Source organism: Haliaeetus albicilla, chromosome 9 (genome assembly GCF_947461875.1).
Source record: "Haliaeetus albicilla chromosome 9, bHalAlb1.1, whole genome shotgun sequence".
Classification (NCBI taxonomy): Eukaryota; Metazoa; Chordata; class Aves; order Accipitriformes; family Accipitridae; genus Haliaeetus; species Haliaeetus albicilla.
In genome coordinates this window covers 8155175-8175458 of record NC_091491.1, presented here as the reverse complement: position 1 = coordinate 8175458, position 20284 = coordinate 8155175, and the positions used below count along the sequence as shown (strand labels likewise).

The following is a 20284-nucleotide window of genomic DNA, read 5'->3' as shown; positions in this document are numbered from 1 at the left end:
TTTTGGTATCTCTAGACATTTATTTATATCTGTCTAATCTCCTTTCCGAACGTAGCTGTAATCTTTATTAACAAATCAGCCAGCCTTGCTTCTTCCAAAGTAGCCAGCTCCTCCAGTGCTCAGACAAAGGCTTGAGGGGGCGAGGACAGCTCGAACCCTCGCATTCAGAGACAGGTTGCTAGCTTCTCATGTCACACAGCCCATGATGTCAGAGCAACCATCCCCTGATTGTTTTGTTCTTACCAAACTTGTTTTTCAACAGAGAATCCAGGCCAGAACCTGAACAGACTATTTCAGGAAGTACCGAAACGAAGAAATGGGTCTGAAGGTACGTCACAGGCAGGTGTTTTTCTTTGCAGTCAATACCTAGGAAGTGGAGTGTGCTTTAGCTGTGTGTTTCCTTAAAACTGTGCAGTTTGATTCTGGCCTGGAATCTGATAGAAAAACAGACAGTAAGTATAAAACAAACCATGGGTTAGACGAACACTTTGCTTTTTCTAATTCTGCTGCTGCTGTACTAACGTAACCCTGTTTGGATACTTTTTCCACTCCCAACCTCGCTGTGTACGCAGATAAAAAGAAATAAGTGATAGAAGTGACTTTATAAAATCATCAGATCTATTGAAATGCTCTCTTTGCTATTTTTGTGATTTTGGAGGCAGAAGGTTGCACAATTACAACATCGATTGCATACTGCTTCTGCTCTAGATTTACTTCTTTCTTCTCATGGGGCTTATGTTGACAAATACACTTTAATATGCTGTTAAATTAGTATGATACTTCAGTATGGTATATGAAAAAGACAACAACATAAGTGAACATCAGATCCAATAAATTATCACAGAACAGGAAGTATGAACGTTTTTCTTTGTTATACATTAGTCGCAGAATTTTTCTTTTAGCAAGGCAAGAAGAAAAAGAAAAACCAAAAACAGGTGCCCTGTGAAACTCTGTAGATATTTTTACTCCAGTCAGAAATTATCTTGCTCACTTACAAATGATAATCTCATAATGAAAAATGCAGTTAAGTACAATAACATTCGCAGTCATAGTTTTCCCTCCTTTTCTTCCCCTTAGTGGTTAAATAAACTGAAACAAAATCAAACCACCAAGTAATAGCTCTTAGCTGGAGAGTACTTCAAATGGTATCTGTGTTTAAATGACTGTTTCTCTTAATGTATTAACCTCTAGAAAGTTAAAAATTATTTTTATCTAGTTACTTTTTAATTCTGTTTTGGGCTGAATGTATACTCATCCTACTTCGCCTAGCAGCTGATGCAATTTTTAAGGTTTCCTGATCTTATGTTTTTAGCTTTCTTCCATTCACCTCTGGTTCTTTTCCCTTCTGTTTCCTCTCCCCTTCCAAAAAAAAAGAAAAGGGAAAAAATAGACCTATATATGTTATCCTGGAAAAGGAATATATGACCACCTAGTTCTTCCTCTGATGGTGTCAGTGTTCTCATCATTCTAGTGCAGCTAGCGGGCAGGCTTTTGCACAATGAGGATATTTGTCTTTTATTATGTTAAGTACTTGGTGTTGTAAATGTTAGTAAAGGTCCTATGTAAACTTTTCGTCAGGTCATGCTGGCGGAGTATCAGTATATGCTGTCTGTGTTAAAAAAAAAACAACCAAACAAATAAAAGTTTTCCCGGTGTCATTAGTTTTGTTTTCCTCTTCAGGTAATATAACCACAAGAATCCGAACCACGGAGACTGGCTCTGATGAAGCCATCAAATCCATTCTCGAACAAGCCAAAAGGGAGCTGCAAGTACAGAAAACAGGTACAGTCTAATTTTCTCTCTAGCTCCTTTTATTTCAGAATTTAATTAAAACAATTACCATGAGCTTTCTGGTCAGTTAATTATATTCTTAAAGCCTTGAATCTAGGTTTGAAGAGCTTTTTTTTATTATTATTATTATTATTTTTATTTAGTGGAGTTGTTTCTGTCTATAAGACATCCCAAGTTAAGGTTACATGTGTCACAGCTTGGCAGCGTCTCTGCTCAGCGCTCTGCCCGCTCTGCTCTGCCCCACGTGCACAGCTCTGCCTTCTTTGCAACGCTCCAGACCTGCAGGCAGTCACTCTGCAGGACAAACCTACAAAATCCTTTCTTCTAGCAGTTTGCTCCTTGGAGAGGGAATGGCTTGTGCTTTCTCTTCTCTTCTATCTAACTCAGGCCCCAGGGACACAACTGCATGGGAGAGGGAACGGAATGGATTTGTTGGGGTGAAGGTCATGATCTAGCCAGCAATTACCAGTCACATAGTACCATCGTACTGTGGACATCATGTACTGCAATTATAATATAGGCAAACTCAGTTCTAACTTTTATATGACTTCATTTTTGGTTACAGAATGTATTCAGTGAATGAACTGGCAAATCCAAAAAGCATTTCCTTTCCCAAAAACATCATTAGTTTAACATCTCAGCCCGAGATAAGTTTAATTTCTCATTGTATGCTGTCATGTAGTTAACATTTCTGTCTGGTTCATAGCCCTCCCAACTTTCCAGTACTGCTAAAGGGCTGATGCTGAAGTATAGAGTACTGTGCATTACTTCTGTTTCATTTTTTAAAGTAAATACTGATTTACAGTTTGGGATAGTTGTCCTTTAAATGAAAACTAAACTAATCTCATGGCAAAATAGAAAAGAATAGTTAATGTATGATTTCAATAATATGGGTTTATACAAGTAATGATTACATAGAGAAAAATGTGGGCTGTGTGTAGGAAACTGCAAGCATGTTGTTCAGTAGCATGTTTCATCTGAGAATCTCAGACTTCCTTTCAAACATTAATTCAGCCTCAAAACTCCCTATGAAACCAGTAGATAAAACAGAAGAGATGGTCCCACTGCCTTTTTTCCCATTTCTTGGCTTTTCATGTATTTTATAGTGTGTGACAGGAAGGAACGTAGAGAGGCAAATTCGGAAATGTATTCAGATGAGACATAATATTACTAGAATAATACGCAGCATGTTTCGAATCTTATTTCACTTTGAGGCCACTTCTTGCAGCGTACGGGTTCCCTGTTACTATCTAGTGCTTCACTTTCCCCATTCTTTGTAGAGTAGCTTTCAGAGGAACTGGTTTTCAAGCACTGTGGACTTCAGTGGAGACTAACTTAAATGGAAACAGATGCCATTGCAAAAACCTCCTGGCTCTGCAGAGATAATTCTACACCCACATTCCAGTCTCTGCTCATCCCTGACTGCTGCAGCACAGCCACACGAGTCCTGGTTCACCCCTGAAATATTGCATTTAGGTGTTACCTCTTCTGCAAGTGCCCATGGCTCCATTCTAGGGCTTCGGATAAGGCAGAGAGTGATGGCCAGGCATCAGCCTGATTTTTATAGAGCTGTTTATTTCAGTGGTTGGGACCATGGAACAAGAAAACAGGAAGCAGGAGCATTATTTAGCTTGTCAAATGAAATAATGAAGTCTCTTACTAAAGTTCTTGCTTTGTTGTAATTTGTGTGTTATATTTTTGGAGATAAAAGGACTCACTATATTTATATTGTAAGAGGGTATTAATAGTATGTCCAGGTGAATGCAGCTGTGTTCAGTTTCGAGTGTGCGTTACGATTCATTTGTGGAGATAGAAGTGAAAGGTTGAATAACTTTGTAAATAGAACTATAAAATGTTATTGACCACTTGGGGTGGGGGAGGAAGAGGTGAAGGCTTGATTTTCAAAGGCATTTATTTGAAAATTTTTACAATGGTGGAGAACATGCAAGTAGTACTAGACTTCTGCAGTTGAGTCTGTGTGTGCAAATGTCCAGCACTTTGGCAAGTATAAAAATTTTCCAGTGAAGAACTTTGGAAATCTTACCTTATTTTGAAAAGTGCAAATCTTTGCTTAGTGAAAATTCCTCCCTCCCATCCAGAAATGTATTGCAGCCCTTTTTCTGACAGGGAAGTATTTACAGTAGCACGTGTTGAATATAAAGCATATTCCTGTGTTGCATTTAGTCTTTTGGTTGTTTTTCATAGCTGAGCCGGCTCAGCCGCCTTCTGCATCTAGCAGTGGCAATTCTGATGATGCTATTCGATCCATTCTGCAACAAGCCCGACGCGAAATGGAGGCACAGCAGGCTGCCCTTGAACCTGCCTTAAAAACACCACCTTTATCTCAAGCTGACATTTCTATCCTGTCCCCCAAACTAGTATCTACACCTGCAATGTCTTCGGTTTCCAGCTATTCTCCTTTGGCCATATCCCTGAAGAAACATTCATCTGTCACTGATTCCAGTATCTCTGCATTGCAGAACCTCTCTGGGCTCAAAAAGGAGCCTCAGGAGGCACCTGTTTTAGAGCTTCATGGAATAAGTGATTCTGCCCAGGGTATGTTGAGGCATGTTAAAAATGAGTTGGGACGTGGTGGTGCTTGGAAGGACCATTGGTGGAATACTGTGCAGCACGAGAGAAGAAATGCAGCTCTTCCCGAAGATATAAAAGTTGAGGAAGCCAGTGGTGGAAAAGAAAAGGTCAGCAATCAGACTAGGCCAGATCGTAGCCAGCTCCAAGGACCATCATCTTCAGAGTATTGGAAAGAGTGGCCAAACGCTGAATCTCCGTACTCCCAGAGTTCTGAATTGAGCATGACTGGGGCGAGTCGCAGTGAGACACCACAAAATAGCCCCCTCCCTTCATCCCCTATCGTGTCTTTGTCAAAGCCATCCAAACCTTCAGTTCCTCCACTGACACCCGAGCAGTATGAGATTTATATGTACCAGGAAGTGGATACGATAGAGCTAACGCGGCAGGTCAAAGAAAAGCTAGCAAAGAATGGCATCTGCCAAAGGATCTTTGGGGAAAAGGTAAAGAACTGGTTATCTCTTGTTACGCCAGTATTGTGAATGCGCGTTCTGCTCCTTACGTTGGTACGGAGCTCAGTTTAACGGAGGGGTAATGCCACGTATGTCTTACGGAAAAATGTTCTTTCTTCAGATGTTAAATATTTAAAAAATAAGCTCACACAGGAAAGTATTCGTTTTCCTGTATTTTGTGAATTGCATAGGTTTTTATACAAAGATTGGCTTCAGCCACTCGTAATTAGAAATGGGGCCCCCCAGTTTAGAAACGTTGAAAGCTGAAGCAAACGTTATTGAGACTCAATATTTCATGCTTAATGTAATGAATTCATGGAATATTTGAGTAATACCATTGTCATGACTGGAGAGTCTTAAATTTGTTATAAGTGAAGATTATGAACACAAGAGCATTTTTCCTTTTTTTTAATATTTGGAAATGTGCACAAGGGTATTTAAACAAACACACAGAAAATCCCCTACCTCTCCTTAGTCTGAAGTCAAGAATTCACAGTCATTTCTTACACCTAGTGCTTGGTATCTTAGTGTGCTTTGAGATGTTTTTAAGTAATGTTTGATTACAGATATGCGATGCACGATAAGGCTTTCTGAAGTTCCCACGTTGTGGGCCCTAAGCATGGAACACATGGGATTTTGGAGGGGTCCCCAACCACCAGAAAACACCTCCCAAGCTATAAGAAATGGTGGACATGGGGTGTTCCTTCTTCCTATAAAGAACTGAATCAATATAATAGTATAATAGGAGCTGGCATCGCACTATTACCTTTTCACTAAGATGTAAAATGAAAAGCCTGACCTCTTGGGGTCATTAAAGATCCCGTGGCAGCTTTCATTAAGTTGGATTTTTAACCCCTGTACCTGTGCTGAATTCCAGGCAAGTAATTGCATTCTGCCCATCTGAAATTCCCCCTTTGCTGCAGTCGGCTGTATTCTTAAATATTTACTTACGTGGAGCAGCCACTGCTACAGGTAAAAACACACATCGTTATAATTCATATCAAAAAAAAAAATCAACCAAATATAGGCCTAGTCTCAAAAGTCCCAATTATTTTTGTTTGAGAACAAAATACATGCCAATCATTTCCTGTTTTAACTGCCTGTGTGTGCCTGGACTCTGTGTTTTTCCTGTTAGAACTGATGAAACTATTTGACACAAAATATGAAAAGCATGCAAATCTCGCACCATCCTTCTGCCGTTTGTGCTGCCGCTCTGTTCCTGCAGGAAAAAACTTATGCTCCAGAAGGAAACCACGGCAGGAGAAAAGCGTTTCCATCAATTAATTACCTACAGATGTCATTTTTCAGTTTTACTAATTGTCCATATAAAACCGACTTGAGCGGTACAGCAGTAAAGGAAACCGAAGTGACTTAAATTACCCCCCTTCCACATCAAATGTGTTAACGTGCCGTTCTTGGTTGCTTCACTTCAGGTATTGGGGCTGTCCCAAGGAAGTGTCAGTGACATGCTCTCCAGGCCAAAGCCATGGAGTAAATTGACCCAAAAAGGCCGAGAACCATTTATTCGTATGCAGCTCTGGTTGAATGGTGAGCTGGGACAGTGTGTCCTGCCTGCACAAGGGCAGCAACAAGGACAAGGTAATTAAAATTCCACTATGTTGTTTGAGTTGAGGAGGAGGAAAACTCTTTTTTTTTTTTTTTTTTTTTTAAATTTGCAATAAGTGAGACTTGCACCCGGTGCTAGTCCAGGCATTACTGGAAGTGGCAGCATCCACCCTCACAGCCCAGCCGGTCCCTAGGCGGATGTGCTGGGAATGTTTACGAACGAAGCACTCGTTTATGCGTAATTGATAAGCAGCAGTTATCAAGTTCCTAATTAGGATGATATTATCTAGGCATGAATATGATACGTAATTCAAAAAATGTTGGCCAAAGAGCTGGAAAATCTTGTGTGCTGTTTTCTAGGGTTGCATAGGGGATTTTTATTGTTCCTAGGAGAATATCGATTGCTTTCTCAGGAGGTGAGCTAGAAGAACTAAGCTTTAAAGGGGGAATGCTGTGTTGCAATTACGCTTTTATTGTGGCTCTCTCTTATCCTAATACCTATTGATACAGAAAGGCCAGACTAGAGTTTGGCCTCGGTTGTACCCTTATAATGCCACTGACTTAAATGAGCAGCGTGCCCTTGCCGAGATCAGCAGTTTGCTATTTGTTGAGCCTGCTTACTGTTTAGTTTGTGGTTTGGCATCTCCTTTTATTGTTCCCTGATTTTCCTCTCCTCTCTTATCTAGTCCTTCACTCTGTGACATCATTACAGGATTCCCTACAGCAGGGATGTGCAAGCTCAGGTAATCAGCTGGTTTCAATGATTTGCTCTGAAATAATTCTCTGTGCTTTTGTTACATTTCTTTTGCTTTGATGCCAAGAGGTTTCTCGCGTTTTGTTGTATCATACAGGAGTCCCTTCAATTTTTTTATTAATGCAGTTAATTCCTCGTTCTCTCCTTGTTGCTATGGCAGATGTAGGGAGTACACATATTTAGCTGCATATATTAGGTAAAGAGACTCTGTCTGATCTTGGAGATCATTGGCTCTGTAGGGTTGTTTTTTTTACCATAGTTCAGCTTATCAACTTGACATGTGACAATGGCTGTAAAACAAGCCTTTCGTTTGTAATGTGATCTACATACTCCAGCTGCCTTACTCACTGGCATATTTTTTTGCCACTTTCATTTGCACAAAATCTGCTTTGTTAATTTGAAGGTGGGGAAAAGACCACATTATGTCTTTCTTTTTCAAGCTTTGTTAAATATTCCAAGCTGACTTTTTTTCTCTCTCCCCTTTCTGTTTGCAAAAAAGCAGATGCAGCAAAGATGACTGTCAAAGAGAAGTGACTTGCTAAAGGTTTTATAAGATGGCCACAGTATAGGAAGGAGGCTGGAACAGAACAGCTGTGTTCCTGCTGTTAGATACCAGACTCTACCCACACAGACTTTTTACCAATGATATGTTTAACTGACGTAAACCACTTGGGCTGGTTTGTACTCTAGAAAAATACTTGTGCCCTGCTAGCTGGTGCCCTGTATTGGAGAATTACTGCATTTCAGGATACAGAGAAGGATGGGTTGTGATCTTCTTCCACCTTTCTGCACTCTGAAACACTTTTTTTTCTGGAGCTTGCTGGGTTTATTCTGAATACCCCAACCAAACTGCTTTTTCTCTCTACTGGGAAACTAGTTTGCATTCTAAAAGATTTTACTAGAAGAGAATCCGTGATGATATTCAGTCCACGTTTTTCTTAAGAGCAACAGTGGAAAATAAATAGATAAAAGCAAAAAAAAAAAAGCCCCTGGTAAAAACAAACCATGAAAACAAAACCAAAATGGGAAAAAATTATTTGCAATCATAGGGCTATTGTTACTTATAGCCAAGCATTTAGTGAACATGGAAATTTCCTGCGACGTTTTATACACTGCTGTTCGTTAAAAGTGTGCCATTGAGTACTTTTTTGTAGCATCAGTACTATGCAAGAGTAACTGTTACAGTTATAAACGCCTAAGACAGCATGGAAAATATGAGTAATTAATTGTAGCCATTTTAAGAGGAATTTGAAATCAGAGGAGCTGGGAAAAGGCTGCATTGTTATTGCTAATCATCATATTTATGACTAACTGTAATTATAAAAGATTGAAAGACAAGCCCGTAGTATTAAAATCCGACCACCTTACGGATTCCCGTGAGGATCGCTGGTAGCTGAAAGTGATTTCCTTCAGGAAGTTCAGTTTTGCTGCAGTGATATTTTGCTCCCCTCCCACACTCCCAATCTCGTTTGTCAGTTCCTGCCCTTGAGCTAATATTTTGTGAGGCAACACGTTCCTATCAGCTAATAAAATCATATTATTGATGATCACCCTCCTTCTTTCCTTAAAGCAGACTTACAAATGAGAAAATGGGATTGTGCCCTTTTCTTCCTCCTTTCCAATGATTAAAAATAAAATTGTTGTACAAAACGTTCTTTTCTTGGTGCCTTTCTCCGTATAAAGGAATAAGGAAGGTTGTGATGCCACGCAGAACAAAAGAGAGAAACGAAGTTACTTGAATGAGGAAGGGCAGTTTAGTAATTTTCTTTTATTAGCAGCTGTTCTGTAATTAAAAACGCAGCAAACAGTTTGGAAAAGGTAATAATAATTATGCATTTGTGAAAGATCCTTCACTCCAGGGCAGGAAAAAAAGAGACAGCTCCAATTTTCTGGTCTTCCGAGACATTTCCCAGGAAAATCAAGGCAGAAAAGGTTGCACACTTGTAATTTTAAAACAGAAATTAATCAGAATAATTTTGAAACGAGAAAAGGTCTGGAGCCTTTTCCATGTAATATAATTGGCTTGGAACTTGTTGAATGCATGAAGGGAAAGAAGCAAAATTAAACTAATACATTCAGTGGCTCCTGAGTGCTTTGCCAAGAAGGTCTTCAGTGTACAGAGTGTCAACATGCATAGTAACGTCTCAAACTTTTATTAGCTGTGAGTATTTTCATTACCGTTTGGCAGTATTCTATCAAACCAGCAAGATTTTCTGGATTTCTGACCCAGTTAGTTACACTTCTAGATCATAAGGTTTTGATTAACACCTCATTCATGAAAATCTGTTCTTTTGTCCGGTAATTTTCCATTGTCACACGTGGACAGATGAACCCATCAGTCTTTTATATGTGGGAATGAATGGATAAGCATCATGTATATATATTTTGAGAAAGCAAAGGGAAGCCAGACTTGTTTTTCTTCTTTGAAAGCTGTATTTATTAATTTTGAAAAAAACACAGTCTGTACCAAAATTACAACCAGATATATATCTCTATTTTCTGCCTGTGACCTTTCATCAAGGCTTTCATGAGTTTGTGCAAGTTTCAGTGAATGTATTTTACACAAAAATGGTGTCTGTACCCTAGGTGGTCAAAAATAGTATCACTGTGCCTTTTCTAACATTTTTTTCTGTGTATTTCTTTCCACCTAAATGCTCTAATGCCCTTGGGTAAATCTGCCTTTTTAATGATTTATGTGTCAAAAGCACGGACCAAATCACATGGAAAAAAAAGTTGAATTAGTGTCACCCAACTGCATCAGCATTTTTTCATGATGAATTTGGCCCTTATTTAGTTGCATTACTGATGATCAGAGCTGGGTTGGGTTTAGACAGTAGCCATGTGCCAGAAGAAGGTTTATGTGCTTGGATATTTTTCTAAATACTTGTACTGTATATAGCTCTTATTAGTTTGTTTTATTTTGGGGTCTTATGTCTTTACTGAGCATCTATATGACATTAAGACAAAGTTTCTCTTTTGGTGCTGTTGATTTCATAGCTACTCCCAGGAAAGCTGAATTTTTATTCACTTTCGTATTTATCCTCTGTGAAGGACATATACTCTCTATATACTACATTAAAGACTTGCAAATACTCAGTGGGAAAAAGACGTGCCTTTTTGGTATGTGTTTCTGTAAGGGTCGTCTTATGACCTAATGTGGAAATCTTCATTTGCCGATACAGCTGCGGGTGATCTCAGGGGATTTTGAATTTCCCTTTTGTTTGTCTTCCTTTCTGGGTATCATCCATCATTCCTAACCTCATGCTGCTTAGCAATAGTAACACTCATGGGAGTTGAAGAAAGGATTATAGCAGCATAAAATGGGGAGCTAATTAGAGCTTGTTTCAAAATCAGAATCTAGCTTGAGATAATTGCATATTATCTGGTGATTTAAAAACCCAAGATCTACTGTATTTAGATCAACTAAAATATGCATAAAAGCTTTATTTTCAAAATAAAACATTTGTAACAACAGGGAGATTACTTCTTATCATCCCTTGGGAAAGAAAACCAGAAAAAAAATCAGAATGCAATCTATGGTTTACTATAGTTATAATATTAACAGACATGTTGTGGAATGATGACAAACCCAAGTATCCATTATATTTTTATTTATGTAATATATATTCCTGTAATATTTTTCAGTACTGAAGCTGCTGAGTGGGCAGGTAGTTAACTATGTACTGGGTAGATCTTCCCATTTACCTAATAACAGAAGGATGCTGTCACATTGACTACTCTGAAAGAAACAAGGTGGGGAGAGAGTGTATTTCAGGCTTGCAATCCATATTCAGGATTACCATCCTGATGGGCTTACAGGAGGAGCTCACTGGCCACATGGTGGCAATGGAGATGCTCTTACACACACACACACACACCCCCCCCGCCATTTCGCCATGGTTCATGATTATTTCTTTCATTGTACTGTTTTGTTTTGGACGGGCAGAGCTGTCCAAGATGGTACTCCAGAGCATGATTGGAATTAGCACATGGAGAGCTGAATCCTTAGTACCTTGAGATCAGACAAGGGATCAGTCTAGTGATGCTGACAGGTCTTCCCAAATCTGAGCTATTTTTTGTTGTTGAATCAAAAAGAAGAGAGAGGTGGGTTTGCATTCATTTGCTGGCATTCTGGGTTAATAAAATTGTATGACATGGAATGTCTGTGGTTCATGTAGTCTATAAAATGGAAGAGAAGGGAGATCCCATGGCTTTTAATAGCTGAGTAGTTGGACTGCAAGAATTCTTTGCATAGATGGTGTATGTTTGAGGACCAATTTTTGAGTCTTTGCATTTGGTCAAGAAGGTTGTCTCCTTTTGTGCTAGGTGCAAATGCCTTTTTAAAGTTTGGAGCTGAACAACTAAGTCAGCCAAACAGTTACCTTCATGCTAACCCTGAAGCACACTGGTGCATACTGGTGAAGTTTCCACATTCTTTCTGTGTGGCTTGAGATTGCGGCTCTGAAGCAGTTGGCCGTGGCTGTCTTCATTTCAAACCATAGGATATCAGTTGGCTCCTCATAAGGGCAGCTGTTGTAGTCTGTCTGTAATGTGTGTGATCATATTCTGTGCCATTTCCCTGACATTTGGACCATGAAAACCTTCCTGGCAGCCTTTCTGGTATCAATAAAGCTGGGAGAATCGCTGTCAAGGCACCTTACTGGGACCTGGGAATGCAGCGTGAAGTCAGTGTTTCAAGTTCATTCTTAATATAACATTGGCTATCATTGCTAGCCATCATCTGGTCATTTCTGCCTCCTGCCTAGGTCTGTCCTCCCTAGGCTGTCTTGCGTGGCCGTAGTCCTTTGTCCATCAGCAATGCTTTGCAAGTAGTTGGTATTTGTAGAGAAATTCCTGTCCTAGTTGTATTCTTTCCTGTCCATTGAACCACCCAGTGATTAAACTTGTGGAAGATGACTCCATCCTCATTGTGGTCATAGCTTTACTGTTATAAAAGTGCTAAAGTAAAATATATAATCATAGAGTGAACACTGGTTTCTAGGCAGATACTCCTTGTGGCTGAATTACAATGACAAAGCACCAACACACTTTTCATATTAATACAGCAAAGAGGAGACTCATGCTGGATTCTGAAGACAAATTTAATTCACTCTGAAGTGTGGTTACAGGTTCGCAGCATTCATTTTGGAGAAGTTACCCAGTCAACTTGCAGCTATGTTTTATATTTCTGTGGCTAATTTGGGAATGTGGGTCCTTACGCTCACTCCCCTTTGGTGTGTGGGAAGAGATCTCTGAGCAAAGAGCTCGTGCACCTCTGCAGTAGCGTTTAGCCAGGCACAGTAATGGCTCATTCTCAAAGTCTTCATTTTTAAAAATCAGAATTAATGAATGAGTGTATTTTTTAAGCTGTATGAAAAAAGAAACTTTCCTCACCGTTATTGCTGCTACGCTTCTCAGGTAGTTTGTAGGAGTACCAGTTAGTGTAATAGTTGCTAAAAAGTAGATGTAGTTTGTGAATACGTGCTTCCGCTGTAACTGCTGCATCAATCTGAGCACGTCACTTCCTTGCGCTCTCTTCAGGCCTTGTTTAAAAGAAACCACGGCCGTTGAATGTTAGAGCTCTGTGAATTCCACTGTTCATCATTTCATTACTTACTACTTCATTTCATTAATTACCAGCATTTTCTTTTCCCTCCACTTGTGTGTTTGGAGCTGAGTGGCCTCCTTTGGGGAGGGGGCCCACATTACCTCCTCTCCCTGCTGCCAGGCACGGGGGGCTTCTCCTGCCAGCTGCTAACCACAGAGGAGCTGGGTGGAAAATGATGAGCTGATACGTTAGAAAGCCAAATATAAAAATAACTGGAGCAGCACTGAAAGGCGAGCGAGGCCGTCGCAGTCGTGCTGCGGCACAGGAAGGCCAGGCCGCTCCGGGGGGGGTCAGGAGCCGGGGCGATGGCCGGGATCTGTCCCCCGCGGGCCGGCAGCTGCAGAAGAGGTCGCAAAGGCTCTTCTCCGGCGGGAGCAGCTATTTTTCTATTGGTAATAGGAGGCTCTGGCAGCTGGCAGAAGCTCACGTCGGTCTTGTGGTTGCTTGTGGGAAAAGGAGGGGGCTGCAGGTCCGGCCCCCGTGGCCACGTGGCGGCCACCGGTGGGCTGGAGCTAGCCATCGCGCCCGCGGCCGTCCCCAGCCAACAGCCCAACCGCTGCTCAGCAAATTACAAAATGCTCCTCTGCTGGATGAAAATTACCTTGCTTTCAATTCAAAGAACAGATAATGGGCTATCTTCCTCCCAAAACACTGGAAAAAAGGTGTGCTAGCACCGAACTCGCGGGTCGTTATTCCCATCTTGTAATGGGGATGGAGCCACGAGACAGCTGTCTCCTCCACCAAGTAGCTCTGAAACAGGGAAATAAACAGCCTGTTAGACTCTAACAACGAAATCCTGTTCTGATTATAGAGTTATATATTACTCGATAGCAAATCATTCTCGAGAAGAAAAAAAACAGAAAATTGATGTCGTCTAAGTTACCTTCTAGCCTGTCCTTTGCATTAGGGTGCAAGAAAAACTGATGAATTTTTCTCACCTAAAATGGGTATTAGAGGTTTTAAAATTTGCCAGCAGCCATCCAGAGAAACAGCAAGTGAAGGAATCCAGAGATTATTTTAAATCTTGTGAGAAACACAACTTACACTGAAAACAAAGCAAAGTGGATTTGAGATCAAATTTACATAAAAGTGAAAGTAGAAAAATACCCAGTTAAAAAGCCTCACAAAAGGAGAAAATACAACGACAGCAAGAAATGTAAAATAGGCCTGATAGTACATGTCCCATATTTATACTTGTCAAAGATATTGCTGATAGCAGTTTAAAAGATACTTTTTCTTTGGCTGTATCTGTAATGCCCTGGAGTGGGGTTGAAAACAGCGATTGTTTCCCAGAATAATTCAGGCACTGTTTGATACTATTTATTGGCAAAACCTGAGCTTGCCAAAATATCCCCATGTTGCTGTCAGTGCTCAGAGTCTCTCTGACGGGACTGTCCCGGGACAAGAAGCCGCTTTGGAGAGTAACGTTGTCCTTGCAAGGTATTCTCACCAGCTCTCCTCGCAGGTAGCCCGACCCGCTGCAGACAGCCGGCCAAAACCTCCTTCTCCGTGGCGTGGTTCCTTCTCGCTTCCCGAAGGGAGGTTGGGATGAGTGCGGGGACAGGAGCTGCCCCCTCGGCTCCTCTCTGCCTGCTTTGCACACATGAAGGAGGTGTGAGATTAGCTGCGCTGTAGCTACGGTTGTGTTTTATGTTTGTTTCTCTCTTTTACCCCTCTGGAACTTGGGTCCTAAAAATAGTGCAAGTTTGAACTGGCAGATGTTTCATTTGTCCTTTACGAGAGGACCAAAATTAGCCTCTCATTTGGCACCTAAATAAAGCAGCTTAACTGCCTTTATGCGAACTTTGCAATTACTGTCTATTGAAGTTGTAACATTTTGTTGTGTTTGATGGGGAGAGGGTATTATGTAAGCAATACCAGCACCTAAAAAGCCACCAGACCTTGAAAGAGAGAGGACGAACAAGAATGAGCCCAACTGTTTTGTTTGGGGGGTTTGGGTTTTTTTACTTTTTCTGATCCGAGTCAGGTGGTTTTTTTCCTAATGAAGGTTTCATTTAAAAAAAAAAAAAAAAAAAGAAGGAAAAGTAACTTGGAAATGCTCAGAGAGCTGTCTGTTGTAAAGGTAAAAAAAAGAAATCTAATAAAAGGACAGCAATGGTTTCTCTAATTTTCAGAGAAAAATCTGCACAGAATGCCTGAAGCTGGGTTAGCAGTGGGACTCCCCAGGGGCAACAGAAAGATGTTATAATCAATTACCACATCATAACACTGATGTATGATAATTACTGAGTGTTCCTCCTGAGATAGTGCAGCATTTGGCTGGGATGCGGCTCTTTCATGGTCCACTGCCTGATTAATATGCAAATAATAGGCTGATTGCATGATGAATGCAGAAAATGAGTTCGCTGATAACGTGAGCACCGAAGCGGGAAGATGATAAATTACTTTTACTGACTGTCCTACATTAAGTACCCTTTCTCAACAATTTTATCACAAATTAAGTAAAGCAGTATGGAGAGATTATGAGGATGTGTAAAATAATGTACCTTAATAGCTTTTATAATATTGTTGCGTACAATGTAAATGTCATTTTGTTTCAGTACTTTAGCCAATACTCCTCCCGAAAAGGAGTGCATTTAGTATAGCAATGTTCAGGGTCACTCGTCTTCGACTGCTTTCTTCTAAGACGAAGAACAACCCACTGTGCTGCAGATGTTAGATAGGACTTCTTTATTGGGGTAGGAAGGCAGTCATTAGCCTCGGATCCATCCCGTATGTATCTTGCCCATAGCAAATGAATGTCCACATTATTTAGTGGGGGAGATGTATTTAAATGCAGTGCACAGTGCACATATGCATTCTGCTTCATACTCTAGTCTGGAGCAGACAAGAGGTTAAAATCTTGAAGGAGGATATAGAAATACCTTCACACTCAGGCTTACGACAGAGGAGGACAACAAACAGTCATAAACATGGTAACACGTTAAAGTTAGTCTCTAATAACAAGGTCAGCAAGTCAACAAAGACACCATAAACTGCAGCAGAACCTCTAAAAGCTCTAACTCTGTTTTCCAAAAGGTATTGTGCACACATTTATTTTGATTATACTAAAAATATAACTATGTGGGGTTGTGGCATCTTGATTGATTGCTTTCATGACATATTTGTTTTAATGTTGAGAAAATCCTTAATAAAAAGCTTCTGCACACAAGCTGTTTTAATAATAAGGTTATTGTTTCATTTTCCAGCAGTTATTTCTAAATACTGACTTCTGACTAAGGGAAACACAGAAAAATCTGAATATTAAATAGCTTAGCAGAGTAGAGCGATGTCTTTTAAAGCAGCCATGATTTTTTCATTAATCACCGAATTTAAAATCTGATTTCTTTTTAGAAAGGGTTTTTTAATTGTTTAAAGGTGATATGTAAAAACAAAAAATTATCATTCAGCACTCTTCAGTGCAAAGACCCTACTTCTGGCTCAAGAAGCAATACGTGAGCAGGTAGGCATTTGAGGATATTCTCCCTGCGTGCTTGCTGTGTTGTTTACACAGTGTTGTTTATGGATGTCCGCAGACATCTGCTTTTGGCCAGTGAGACTGGGAAAGGATTTGGGGCTGCTGGGCTGACCTGAGCATTGCTGTGATGTTTCCGATTGCGTGTCTACATCCAGCTAAAAAAATTCTCAAGTTCCTTTTTTTTTTTTTTTCCGCCTTCTTTTGTTGTAGAATAACACTTAAAATCATGGCTACGTAGAGACCTCACGCTTCCCTGTAGGCCATTTCAAAAATGTCCCTTAATGCTTTTTATTTGAGAGTTTTGTCAGTTGGTGCGGTTGTGTCAGGGGTTGGTGTGTCTGTTCCAAAGTCCGACAGATCTCAGTGCAGCTTTTCATTTTAATTGATTAACTCAAGTTGTGTCTTTCTGTACAAGATTCTGGACATCCTGGATGTTCAGACTGCCCTTCGTAGCGATCTGTACTCCCCATCCAAGCCCATCCACACTGCAACGGACAGCCAAGTACCAGAGTCCTCCCGACCCAGTAGAAGTTTGATGGTTGGAGTTTACGCAGCCGTAGTTGTCCAGCTCTGCGACGTTGCTTAGCCATTCTTCTTGTGAGAGTACCTGCATTTGCCTCCCCCCATCCGGGCGCAGCATGGTGCATATAGTGTGCAGAACAGAACTTTTCGGCTATTGGAGCATTTTGCATCAGTGGGGCACAGCACGCCTCTCAGAGAGCAGCAAGGCACTGGCTGACACAAGGTGTGAGCTCGAGGGATGTGTTTAAAGGGATGCAAGTGTTCGCCAGCCAGAACGTTCAGCGCTGCCTTCCTACAGCGGCTGGAGGAAAAGGGATGAGCCCCAAGTGATAGCACTGGCATACTCCTCGTGGCAGAGGCTTTTTAAGAGGCAGGCATAGGGAGGAAAATCTGACCCGATCAAAGCTTGTGAGCTGAGCAGGATGGTCCCCTGCCCTGCCTAGTTCCTAGCTGCACGCTATCCAGACTGAGCAGGCATAGATCACACAGCAGCTAGACATGCCTCTGCTTGGTTATAAAGTTGGTTGGATGGCCCTGGGCACATCCAGGATGTTCTTCAGTTGTCGTTCCGCAAGCAACATTTAACTCCCAAGGCTGCAACTAGGACTTCCCTCGTCACGCTAACACTGAGACTGGTGTAAAAGACCATCCTTTTGCTAATGGGCTTGCACTGCAAATGAGATCAGGAAAGAGATCCAGGTTCCTGTTCTTAATCCCTTCCACCCATACTGTGTTGCAGGTGTGTGGTGGCAGGTGGCTATTTTTCAAATCCGGTTCACAGATTTGGTTCCCCCAAGCACTTGGGACAGCACAGTTGTTCTTCAGTGTCAGGCAGAAATGGAGGTAAAGGATGGAGCCAGGAAAGGAGTACCTTAGACTGGAATTGATGCCAGTTCTTGGCTATGAGAAGTTGCAGTCTTAATGTAGGTTTGGGCATAATAGTGGGATTTCCAAGACTGTCTGAGGCCTTTGTGGTTGTGCATTCATTGAAAGGAGAATTGGTTGCCTAACTTCTCTTAAGTACCTTTAAATGTCCAGCTGTAAATCTCTTCTCATGAGTCTATCACCAACTCCCATCTTACTTGCTTTTTTCTGAAGTTCATCTGATTTCTCCAACTCCTTTTGGTTTCTAGAATGGCTGAAAACATCCTTTTTTAATACAAGCACAAAGCTAACATAATTATTTAAAATGCAACGTAAAATTGCAGTGAAACACTGTAATCCTTTAAGGATACTCAGAAGCAGGTTTTTCTCAAGTACTTCTAACATTCACCTTCATCATTCAGTTAGTTTTATGTGCTCCTGTCATTTAACATATACTCATATGCAGAATGGGGACCTTTATTTTTAGTATTGCCCCAGTAATTTCAGAGTTAACCAAAGCTGGTTTCCTCCCCTTTCAGTGCAGACATAAATACATCTGCATGCTTTCCTAAAGGGGTTTTCTTTTGATCCCTCCCCCCATCCACATAAAATCTCCCTCTGAGCCAAGACCCAAAATAACATTTTCCCCAAAGTTACATTTGCAAAACAAACAAACAAAATCTCCACGGTCATAGTGGAAATCTATAATCGTAACTACAGCAAGTGCTTGGAACTATAACTGCACGTACCTACATACTTTACATCTTATATATGCACACTGTAGGGAGGTTTGTATACTCCCTACATATAACTGTGGGAGTTTATAACTGTAGGGAGGATCATATTTTCATAAGCCACATTAATTTGCAAATTGTGAATAGGCAAGGTTCACTCACTTAAAGTAAATCCACCAAAACCACTACCTGTGAGAAAGCGTTCAGCTTTCATGGGTATTTTCGTTTAATTAGTCAGAAGAGGGATGTATTGCAGTGCTGTTCCACAAATGCTGATCAGATTTATTACATAGTTCAAACTTGCACGCCACCGCTGTTAGCGAGGAGAGTTGTTATGATGCTTTAGAAGATACTGCAAAGACAGCCGTTGCTAAAGGTAAAATTAGATAGAAAATCGGAGGAAAAGAATCTCTCCCTGAAATTTTCAGGCCTGCAAAACAGAATAATGCTGTTGTCTTGAGGCTGTTGCTGATCAGCTGTGTGATCAGGCCCTGATTCTCAGGACAACATACTCCTGGTTTTGGTCTACAAGTTGGGCAGAATGGGCAACCTCATCATCTGGGGAAAGCAGAAACTAATCCAGTCCCAGTGTGAGATGCTTTGATCTCAGGCAACCTGCCAGGTCTGTTGCTGTCCATTAACGCATCTGCACAAGGAGGTAAATGCAGGCCCTGAAGTAGCAAATGCTCTTTTAAGAGGTTGCCGAGAAGTCTCCTGACCACATTTGTCTGCTTTCATCTTCCCTACTAATTTGCCGTAAAGGGAACGAGCAGAGCACGGGATGCTTCGTTGCCTCCCCGCTCCGCTGTGCACAGGACGTGGCGGTTCTCGCTTTGCCTCGATAAGGAACTTTGAATTTGACTAGTTTGGCATAGACCTGAAGCCTGAGCTTTGGACATTACGAAAAGTGGTGCATCAAACCAAGCGCCAGTTAAATCATGTTTGGGTTCTTGTCGGAATGTCACAGAGTACCCTGTCATTTTGTTTTAGCAACTTGTCCTTCCAAATGCGCAGTTCGCCTTATGGCATGCCAGCAGTAAAAATGTCACTTACAATAATTACTTTTTGGTGAAAATGCTTGCTGACTTCCTACCTTCAAGCTGTTTTTTACACAGTGGGGAGATAATAAGAAATGACTTTATCCTGACTGCTCAAATGAACACTAAATGGAATTTAGGTTATTATTACTGCAGATAGAGGACTGTGTATTGAAATTTAAATAGTGGATCAGATAAACTACAGAGATTTGTCTCTGAAAATTATAGTGGATCTGCCTTTTCAATCCACTTCGCTCTGAAACTTAAGGCAGCTGTTGTCTGCCTGCTGCCTTTAGAATATAATATTTTTCATAATCCTTTTAGAGGCCCCTGAATACCTTCTGTGTTTTGCATGGTCTTCCCCAACTTCGCCATGTTCTGTACCTCGTTCCCCTTGAGTCCTTTTGCAGCTTATTAGCTAAGCTTGCGTTAGCAACAAAGGTTGGGCAGTGTATTCTCCCAGCGGTTCCTGAGCTGCAAAAGTACAGAGTGCTCTTTATGGATGGGCGAGTGTGCTGGGAGGAGAGGCTCGGAGCATTGAGCTTGTGTTTTATGCTTGCAAATTCAGATGCTCTTGTTCAAATCTTTGCTCTGAACTTCGGATTTACATGCGGATGCAAAGTCAGCATGCTGCCGTGGCTGTAGGAGTTAAGGCAGGGTCTGAGCAAAAGTGGCAAACCTGCAGCTCTCAAAATGTGTACAAGAAATTCCACTGGAGGAATCTGCCAGTGCTGGCAGGCAGCAGCGTGATGCCTCTGGGACTGGTGAAACCGTATCCATGTCTCAACACTGCTCCGTCATCTAGATACCTCCGTTGAGGGCGATACATCTGGGACTGGTGTCAGGTCATGTAGACATCTGTGATTTTCTGGGGAGGTTGTAGCAGGCG

The 20284-nt window shown here is 41.2% G+C and overlaps 1 protein-coding gene across 11 annotated transcripts in view; it reads left to right on the top strand.

The window, feature by feature from the left end:
* CUX1 (cut like homeobox 1) overlaps nucleotides 1-20284 on the top strand; it is a 283317-nt gene that overhangs the window by 208777 nt on the left and 54256 nt on the right. For 4 of the 11 annotated variants that reach the window (XM_069791423.1, XM_069791422.1, XM_069791419.1 and 1 more), the window contains exons 16-20: nucleotides 263-328; nucleotides 1681-1782; nucleotides 3997-4823; nucleotides 6266-6431; nucleotides 7085-7141. The exons of 1 other annotated variant lie outside the window; for it this stretch is intronic. In XM_069791423.1, coding sequence (XP_069647524.1) covers nucleotides 263-328; nucleotides 1681-1782; nucleotides 3997-4823; nucleotides 6266-6431; nucleotides 7085-7141 — 1218 coding nt within the window. The remainder of the gene's footprint in view (nucleotides 1-262; nucleotides 329-1680; nucleotides 1783-3996; nucleotides 4824-6265; nucleotides 6432-7084; nucleotides 7142-20284) is intronic. 6 more of the 11 variants (XM_069791421.1, XM_069791418.1, XM_069791420.1 and 3 more) reach the window with 5 other exon arrangements.